Source organism: Notolepis coatsorum, assembly GCF_963971535.1.
Source record: "Notolepis coatsorum genome assembly, chromosome: 2".
Lineage (NCBI taxonomy): Eukaryota > Metazoa > Chordata > Actinopteri > Aulopiformes > Paralepididae > Notolepis > Notolepis coatsorum.
This window is the reverse complement of record NC_140166.1, coordinates 75,005,465-75,015,523: the sequence shown is the minus strand read 5'-3', so window position 1 is coordinate 75,015,523 and position 10,059 is coordinate 75,005,465. Positions and strand designations below refer to the sequence as shown.

The 10,059-nt window shown below is 42.1% G+C and overlaps 2 protein-coding genes across 3 annotated transcripts in view; both read right to left on the bottom strand.

Annotated features, from left to right (window-relative positions):
* Positions 1 to 2,313: 2,313 nt before the first annotated feature.
* pfn4 (profilin family member 4) lies at positions 2,314 to 8,689 on the bottom strand (the record flags this gene model as incomplete). The annotated part of the gene is made up of 5 exons (XM_084308231.1): positions 2,314 to 2,381; positions 3,405 to 3,510; positions 4,780 to 4,914; positions 8,515 to 8,571; positions 8,660 to 8,689. The coding sequence occupies 5 exons, from the start codon at positions 8,687 to 8,689 to the stop codon at positions 2,353 to 2,355; spliced, it is 357 nt and encodes a 118-aa protein (XP_084164357.1). The 3' UTR covers positions 2,314 to 2,352.
* The window catches only part of gcfc2 (GC-rich sequence DNA-binding factor 2), a 39,984-nt gene continuing 38,052 nt past the window's right edge, over positions 8,128 to 10,059 (bottom strand). For both annotated transcript variants that reach the window (XM_084338046.1, XM_084338047.1), the window contains exon 18: positions 8,128 to 9,685. In XM_084338046.1, the coding sequence (XP_084194172.1) occupies positions 9,565 to 9,685 (121 nt within the window). In that variant the 3' untranslated portion in view covers positions 8,128 to 9,564. The remainder of the gene's footprint in view (positions 9,686 to 10,059) is intronic.

The following is a 10,059-nucleotide window of genomic DNA, read 5'->3' as shown; positions in this document are numbered from 1 at the left end:
ATTCACTCAGCATGAATGCACTATAGGTCAATAAAAACAATACACACAAAAAAAAAAAAAAAAAAATTTAATTTCGATTATAATCTATTCTAACATATTCAAATCGATGCAGTTGAATTGTCACATTAGAATCGATGCATCGTTACACCCTAATTTATAGCTTGTTTCTGTTTGAGAATATTGGCAACTTGTTTCGGTCATCTACCCGGTAAAATGTTGCATTGCAAATGACATGTCGTCAGCTTGTGACTGCAACTTGTTCCTGTTTGCGGACGACTCAGCCCTGCTGGTCTCTGACAAGAACAAGTTACAGGTTGAAAAAGCCCTCAGCTCGGAACTAGGCAAAATCTGCATATGGCTCGCCGACAACAAACTATCATTACACATGGGCAAAACAGAGTCCATTCTCTTCGGTTCAAATAACAAACTCAGCAAGACCGACGGCTTCTCGGTTACAGTGGGTGACAATATTGTCACAAGGAAAGATGAAATTACCTACCTGGGTTCCATCCTAGAGGCTAATCTTTCCTGTGACAAAATGGCATCCAATGTAATAAAAAAAGTCAACCAACGAACTCGATTCTTGTACCGGATCTCCTCTCTGGTAAACAAGAATACCCTGAAGACTCTAGCAGGAGCACTCATTCAAGGGTACTACGACTATGCTTGCACCTCATGGTACCAAAGCACCTCAAAGGCACTAAAAAACAAATTACAAACATCTCAAAACAAGCTAGTCAGACTACTGCTTGACCTGACTCCTAGAACCCACCTCACCCCTGCCCACTTTGACAACCTAGGATGGCTTAGAGTAGACGACAGAGTACAGCAACTTGCAATGGGCCTGGTCTACAAGATACACTACGCGACCAAGGTACCCATGTACATGTCAAAATACTTCCCAAAGGTCAGTGAATACCACGATCACAACACCAGAGGGAGCTCCACAAATCATGTTAAACCCAGATTCGGCTCAAACAAGGGACTAAACACGTTTCGCAATTATGCCACATTAATGTGGAACGCCCTACCCAAAGCTGTAAAGGAATGTGAATCACTACCCACTTTCAAAAACACTCTCAAAAAACACCTACGGGAGACTGCAATTCGAAACTGGCCCCTACAAATGTCCTAACCTAGTTGTACAGTAAATGACCAAGTATGGCTTTGTCAGTATTCCAATGTACAATGTGTCCCCCTACCCAACCCAACCCCCCCACCTCCAATGTACAGTCCCCACCCACCCAACCCCACCCCACCCCACCCACCCAACCTCCAATGTACAGTTTCTACGTCAAATGTATATACCGGTACACTCTTTTTCTGGACACTTGTATCACAAACAGTACTGTATTTGCAAATCTGATATGTCATAAATGTATAGATGTAGCAGTACTGTCTATCTGTATGTCATATATGTTATGATGAATTGAAAATGGGGGACCCTGATGTAAACAAGACTAAAGTCTTTCTCTGGTCTGCATCCCCTTAACAATTGTATGTATTGAGCTGTACTGTACTGTACCCATTCTGCAATCTGTTAATAAACTTTTCAATCAATCAAAAGTGATGGCAACGTGGGGAGATGGTTGGGCCTTAGCAGAGGTCTGCACTCTACGGAGTACATTCTTCTAGTTGCATATTTAGAGTAGCTTCCATACAAGTTAGAACAATATATTGCTGATAAATCTAACTCTTGGCAGGTTACCTCAGAGTGCAGTTAAGTCTTAGCCAGCCGAAACGTCTTGAAGTCTAGATGAACAAACTACTTCAGTCTCCCGAACACTCCTTGGGAATAGAATGGAACCACCTACGCCTGCCATGTATGAAATTCATTCCAATAATAATAAACTTTATTTGTATAGCACCTTTATACAGAAATTGCAGCTCAAAGTGCTTTACAACAGAAAAGACAGGCATAAAATGAGCACCAAAAAATAGTTTTTTCACATTAGGATCTAACAGGCCACCTTGTTTATGGTTTGATTCCGTTTTTAAAATAATCACAAATGGGCTATATGACGATGTAATTTATTTTCTTGGAAACCTCCGCAATGTACACACATACACATACAATGATAAGCACAACACATTTGGTACTAATGCAGTATATTATTAAATAAATTGTATTAGTCCGGTAAAGATACTGGACCCCATTCAGGAGCCTCACACAAGGACTATTACCAGTCCTTGCCTTGCACAAGGAAGACTGAAACTGTATTGGAGCTTTTTCTTTTAAGAAGCATTATGTGAACAAATCCTTGAGGTTGCCTGGTGGTCCTTTCATCCATGGGGGGGTTGTACACGAGGAGGCAGCACCAACCATAACATGATGATGTTTTGTTTTTTCTGTCACTTCCCCTTGCCTCTGAGGTACTCGGCTGTAGAGGACCAAAAAGAGACTGTTGGTTATATTCTACAACTCTCTGGGACTGGTTCACAAACGATTACATCTTAACAAATCCTTTAGTCTTTTACTGAGGCTTATTACCGGAGTATCGGTAACTCATCCAGATAGGTTCAGTGTGATTTGCAGAGATACAATACGATGGAGCTGAATGGCACAAAAAATTTATTTGAAAAACTCAACATCAATGTCTCTTATATTATTATAATATATTTTTTATGCCAAGTTTTTGGTGCTTTGAGCACCACTAACCCAATGCCATTCAGATCCATTGTATTGGAGTGATGGCAGACATCTCTACAGCAGATATATTCAAAATAAGGCAAATCACACTGAGACGATCTGGATGGATAGATGTCTGCCAATGTGGTGAGATGATTGATTTCACTTGCTCCAAATTCAAATGAGTTTGTTTCAAAGGAATGACCTACAATTATATCAACATATACTTGCATATACATATACTTGTTTCAATGCATTTCAAATTCCTGAAATTGAAACAAGTGGATTCCTCTTACCTCACTGACAGATTTGAGACTCAATATAATAAGAGTAACGTAGAACACCACCTCACACTACCTTACATTACATAGCAAGTTCACCTCACAAAAGGTTTTCATGCTGGTTTCTGATAAATCGGCCGAGGATGAAACCATATCTCTCACTGTTCCATCCATGCAGGTTGTCCCATAAACCTCCATATCATATAGTATTAATAACAATAAACAGTAAATTACCTAGTATGGTTGTTAATATTCCAATGTACAGTTTTGCTTGTACAGTTGTACAGTGTCCCCCCCCCCCCCTCAATGATGTCCCATTGACATGCACTACAATTGTTAACAGGAGGCTGCAGTATAAATGTCTCAGGAACACTAGTGTGAAAACCTTTTAAATGTCCTACAATGAGCCCTACTGTAGGTGCTTTGTTAGTGATCAATATGATGCATCATAGGAACCCTGAGCAGAGCTATACTTTGTGATTAGTACTACTTACCCAGTTTCTCTACTGCCTCAACACACACGCTGGGGTACATGCTGTCGTTATATGTGGCCACAATGACATACAGGCATGTCTTCACTATAATCAGACCATGGCCTCCCTATCAGAGACACAAGCAGAAACAACAAGCCTAACTCCACTTGCTGTATGCAAACTAGTACGGTCATTTACGGTGAGACAGCCTAGGACCTAGGTGAATAGGCAAAGAAAAATTATATCACGATGAAACTTTCCCAGTTTGTTATGTGCATAACAACTAAGAAAGAATGTATTGCAAGTTTTCTGAGATTTTATGTTTATATATGCAAAATAGGCATTAGGCCCTACCTAATAAAAAATTTGCTAATTAGCATCTACCATTATGTTGACACATAATAACACAATTAACTTTTGTCCAGAAGGGATTGTGGCTGTCTTTTTATCATGCCATAAATCAGGAAATACGTTCTACAGTCATATAAATAGTCATATAAATCAGTCTATGAATCATATATCAACAAACCCCTCTGTAAAAAGAAGCAGGGTATAGATAGGAAGACATGTGGAAAGTAAGGTGTGTGTAGGTGCTAGGCAAATGGATATTTCATCTATTTTTTATTTATTTTTTTGTATCTCTTTCTCCGATTTTTCTCTGTTTTCTCCCCGTCCCAATTTAGTCGTTGTGCCAATTCCCCCCCCCTCCCCTACCTGGTTGTTGTGTGCATGTTCTCCTACTGGTCGGTACAAGGGAACCCTGAAGTATCCACACGCTTCCTCCGACACGTGCAGCGACAGCCAGTGGCTCTCTTCTCACCTGGCAACGAGGGCTCTCATTGGTGAAGTGTAACGCGTGGGAGGTCACGCTGCCTTCCTCAAGTCCTGCCTCCGCTGAGCAAGTGCCCAGACCTGACCTGTAGGCGTCGCTGTCCACAACGCCAGTTTCCCACCCACGGCTTCCCTCCCCCTAATCCAGCCAAACGAGTTAGTATAGCGATCAGCCCAAGCCAAGGCAATGCTGACTCCGGGAGTTGAGACCGCAGTCTCTTGCATTGGTGACGAGCACAATCTTCGCTACGCCACCTGACCGCTAGGATATTTCATTTCTTACGTGTAAGAAAACGCATACAAACTTTATGGACACAATCAGACAAAATTAAGTAAAATAAACAACTAATTGTGTGTTTTCGATATTTTATTGCCACTAGTTTGAAATAAGACATGTTAAGCAAAATATTAAAACAAATATGGCCTCAAAATCTCACCTTAACTAAAGGTTGAGAACTCTAAATCAGTGGTTCTCTACCTTTTTCATGTTGAAGACCCCCAAGTCGATACACATCGGACCACAGACCCCCGTTTTATAAGATGTAGATAGAGTTGTGGTACTAACATGTTTGCAGTAGATGGAGTTGTGGTCGGCTCGGACACAGGTGTACAGCCTGTCCTGGAAGCAGAAGCCCTGCTCTCTGGTGGAGCCCAGGTGTCTGAAGGAGTCTACAAACCGCTGGGCCTGCTGAGGCGTGATCTGTGGAGGCAGGGACACACGCACAGACCAACACACATAAACACAATACTAAAACATGTAGCTATGGCTTGTGTGCACACATGCTGTAGGTAGATGGCAGATACCTTTGGGATATACTGTATGTAGCCTACACCAGACCTGAGTGAAATAGGCCTACCAATACATATTTGTATTTGCATAAAAAAAATTCTCTGTATTTGAATTATTCAAATGAGTATTTGAAATACCAACCATCCCCTACGATTATTTGAAAATAGCCTTCCCCAAATATGTATTTCAAAGTATTTGATTGGTTGCATTTTAACTTTTCTTTCTTTCCAAAGGTGGAAGCCAGCCTATTTCAAAGTATTTAATAGCTATGTATAGAAACCAAGTTTAGTCTTAAAGGGGAATGAAAACACTTGAAATCAAAGTGATCATTCAAAATGTATTCACATTTGCAAGTCAAATAATCATGTCACATTTGACAAAATAGCTTTACAAATGAATACATAGATTTTGAAGTAGCCTAATTGTAAACTGGTTAATAGGGGTAGCCATTCTTAATATATTTTTATTTCATTGTGACACTGGTTGGATAAGTAAGCAAGCATGTAGTGAACTGCCAGAAGTTATCCAACCAGTGACATGGCATATTCATAACAAAAACATGGCAACCCCCACAAGATTAGATTGCTTAAAATTAGGCTACTTCAAAATCTATTTATTTTACATTTTGTCATTTAGCTGACACTTTTATCCAAAGCGACTTACAAGTCTAGGGTACAACTCTCAAATCTATCAGCTGAGTAACAATGTTCATCAAAGTGTTGAGTGCTACAGTGTACAGTAGGTTAGTATATTAGGACAAGTGCATGACAGTAAGGTTAGTTAGGGTTCGTTTTTTTTTCTTTTCATTTCAGATATTGATTGAAGAAGTGCGTCTTTAGTCGACGGCGAAAGATTGGACGGGTTTCGGCTGTCCTAACTGGGGCGAGTAGTTCGTTCCACCATTGTGGGGCAAGGACCGAGAAAAGGCAGGTTCTCCTTGATGACCCTCCCGGAGCTCGGATAGGAGTGGGTCTGAGACGGCCAGAAGATGCAGAGCGGAGGGGTCTTGACTGAGGGTGTGTAGTTAGAGACCATTGACCGGAGGTAGGCGGGAGCGGTTCCCTTTGCCGCACGGTATGCCAGGTCGAGGGCCTTGAAGCGGATTCGTGCGGCAATGGGGAGCCAGTGCAGGTCCCTAAGAAGTGGGGTGACATGGGCTGACTTCGGTAGGTTTGAGATCAGGCGGGCTGCTGCGGGCCGCCATCACCCCAGTCATCACACACATAATAAACCTCTCCATAAAACAGGGACATGTCCCCAAGGACTTCAAAATTGCGCGAGTGACCCCCCTGCACAAAAAGGGCAGAAAATTAGACCCAGGCAACTACCTTCCTGTTTCTATTCTTACCTCCATCTCGAAAGTCATGGAAAAAAATTTCTACGAACAGGTCGAAAAGTACCTAGCGGAAAAGATTTGAATCTACGAATTCCAATCTGGCTTCAGAACATCCCACTCCACTGACACATGCCTTCTCTATTTGAACGACCACATCAAACAAGAGGTGGACGTGGGCAAATACTGCGGCATGGTCATGCTGGACCTACAAAAGGCCTTCGACTCTGTCAATCACTCCATTCTGATTGACAAGCTAAAAGCAATTGTTTTGATAGTCTATCAGTGAGCTGGATGCAATCCTACCTGGAGGGGAGAGAACAGATGGTGGAGGTAAACGGTACCCTATCCTCCCCCCCTCACAGTGAGCTGTGGTGTTCCACAAGGAAGCATACTAGGACCGCTACTGTTCCTAATTTATGCAAATGACATGTCGTCAGCTTGTGACTGCAACTTGTTCTTGTTCGCAGACGACTCAGCCCTGCTGGTCTCTGACAAGAACAAGTTACAGGTTGAAAAAACCCTCAGCTCAGAACTCGGCAGAATCTGCACCTGGCTCGCTGATAACAAACTATCATCTTCGGATCAAATAAACTCGGCAAGACCGACGGCTTCTCAGTTACAGTGGGTGACAATATTGTCACAAGGAAAGATGAAATTACATACCTATAGGTTCCATCCTAGAGGCAAATCTTTCCTGTGACAAAATGGCATCCAATGTACTAGATTCTTGTACCGGATCTCCTCTCTGGTAAACAAGAATACCCTGAAGACTCTGGCAGGAGCACTCATTCAAGGGTACGACTATGCTTGCACCTCATGGTACCAAAGCACCTCAAAGGCGCTAAAAACAAGATTACAAAAATCACAAAACAAACTGGTCAGACTACTACTTGACCTTACTCCTAGAACCCACCTCACCCCTGCCCACTTTGACTACCTAGGATGGCTTAGAGTAGATGACAGAGTACAGCAACTTGCAATGGGCCTGGTCTACAAGATACACTACACGACTAAGGTACCCATGTACATGTCAAAATACTTCCCAAAGGTCAGTGAATACCACGACCACAACACCAGAGGGAGCTCCACAAATCATGTTAAACCCAGATTCGGCTCAAACAAGGGACTAAACACGTTTCGCAATTATGCCACATCAATGTGGAACGCCCTACCCAAAGCTGTAAAGGAATGTGAATCACTACCCACTTTCAAAACCACTCTCAAAGAGCACCTACGGGAGACTGCAATTCGAAACTGGCCCCTGTAAATGTAGAGTAAATGTCCTAACCCAATAATACACGAGACGCTTTTCTTGGGACCAAGTAAGGTTTCGTCGATATTCCAATGTACAGTTTTGCTTGTAGTTTGATTTCTAGTATTTTCATTCCCCTGTAACATTGGTTATTATTAGACACATCACATAATCTTTTAACATTATTATTAGCTAATAATCTTTTTAACTACCTGACAGCTTAAAGATGCAGCTGTAATCAAAGCATCCTTTGTTCTCAGGAACGCAGCACCTTCCACGTGTTTTGTCTCAATAAGGTAGTCATTTAGAAAATCATACTGGTTCATGACTGAGGCAACTGATTTTGGTTTCCAGTTACAAGCAAGCTGCGGTTCATGTTGTCCGTTTCCATGGAAACCGTTGGGAGTTGCAGGAAAGATGTCGGGGTAAAACAGCAGTTGCTAGTAATTAGTTCCTACAAGGCAATGAGAAATCCTGAGCAATTCTGTTTCACAAAATCATGAACACTGAAGTGAATCAAACTCTTGACACATGATTAATTGCCTAAATTAATATTTATTCATAAAAAAAATTGTCTCCTGTACAATATTACAAAGCCTGAGGTTGTGGTTGAGTGTTCATTCATTGAGTGAATCATATGTTCAAATACACAATATTACCAACTTTATTTTATTTACTCATTCAACTTTTGCGGAAGTAAACACCTCAGCGGACCGACATGAGACCAGATGTAGAAAACAATTTGTTCTGGGTGAAGAGTGCGATTTATGCATGTTGTTAAATTAAACGCAGTCCAGTTGTACTTTCCTTGAGATCTGAATATAAACACATTCTGAACAAGAATTCGGGCTCCATGAACAATGACCCTCCACCATGTAATGACATCCTTATCTAATCCCATGTTTGTTCTCGGGGGACACACCATCCTCCTCTCCTCCTTGGCTTCCTGGTTCAGTACGAGGAAACTACTGCTTCGGTACTAGAATCATGAGCAGAGGACGGGTCAGAGTGTCATCATTGTGCTACAGCTGCGTCAGAAGTGGCGTCGTCTCCCAGTACCGAATAACCTCCATGAGAACGCTGGGGCTGTGGTTCATCCTCTTCTTAGAATTCTAGGTTCAGTAAAAGTTCTAGATCAGGGGTCTCAAACTCAATTTACCTGGGGGCCGCTGGAGGTAGAGTCTGGGTGAGGCTGGGCCGCATCAAATATTATATATGATTTTTTGATTTTTTTTGCAAAATCAACTCTGCCTCTCTTTGTTAACTACAACAAGCAATGCTGTTTGTTATTTAAGATGAGGTCGGACTCGGCACTGACAGATTTGTGTTCATTGTGCTGCTTTTATAAAGCCTCAAATGACGGCTTACAATATTTCATGAAAGCAATGTGTTTTGTTTGTCTAAGATTTAAAAAGGTTTCAACTTTACAGCACTGACAAAGTTGAACAAAGGGTTGTACAAGTCCCACAACATAAAAAAATTAAAATAAATTCAACTTTGATGTCAAGTAGGGGGCCGCACAATATCATCCAGCGGGCCGCAATTGGCCCGCGGGCCGCGAGTTTGAGACCCCTGCTCTAGATGGTGACGATGTTTACTTGACAAAAAAATGTGGACACTCAGCGCTCGCAGGATACTGCTGCGGTCCTGAGACCAGGAATCTATTTAAGTGAACGAAACGTTTACAACGTTGTTCCCCGTCGGTGTGCCAACGATTGTTTACCTTCGTTTATCTGTGGACAAAACCTGGTTCACTAGTGAACAGAAAGGTTTGCTGGGTTGCATTCATCGGTGAGATGTTCTAAAGATCAGCACAGGGCACAGAGTCTGTGTGGAGCTAAAGACAGTGATGGCAAAATACAGATCTGATGATTGTTACAATCCACTATATTTGTAGTTTGAGCAGCACGGCAGCCATTTTTGCAGTTTGTTCACCATTACAGTCCACCATCTTCGTAGTTTATAGTGGCCCCTAGTTGAGTAGCTGCAGGGACTGGACCTCGTCTTGGTAATGATACTTCTCTGCTATATCTGTGATACAATCAAAGGCCCTGATTGTCCTGAGAACCTCCAACACCTCCACCACAGCTGCCCTGGAAGAGAGAGGCGAGGATTCATTCATTACCAGGGGGTTAGGTTAATGAGAGAGAGGTGTGGATGGATTAATTCATTACCATGGGGTTAGGTTAATGAGAGAGAGGTGAAGATGGATTCATTCATTACCAGGGGGTTGGGTTAATGAGAGAGGTGAAGATGGATTCATTCATTACCAGGGGGTTAGGTTAATCAGAGGTGAGGATGGATTAATTCATTACCATGGGGTTAGGTTAATGAGAGAGGTGAAGATGGATTCATTCATTACCAGGGGGTTAGGTTAATCAGAGGTGAGGATGGATTAATTCATTACCATGGGGTTAGGTTAATGAGAGAGGTGAGGATGGATTAATTCATTACCATGGGGTTAGGT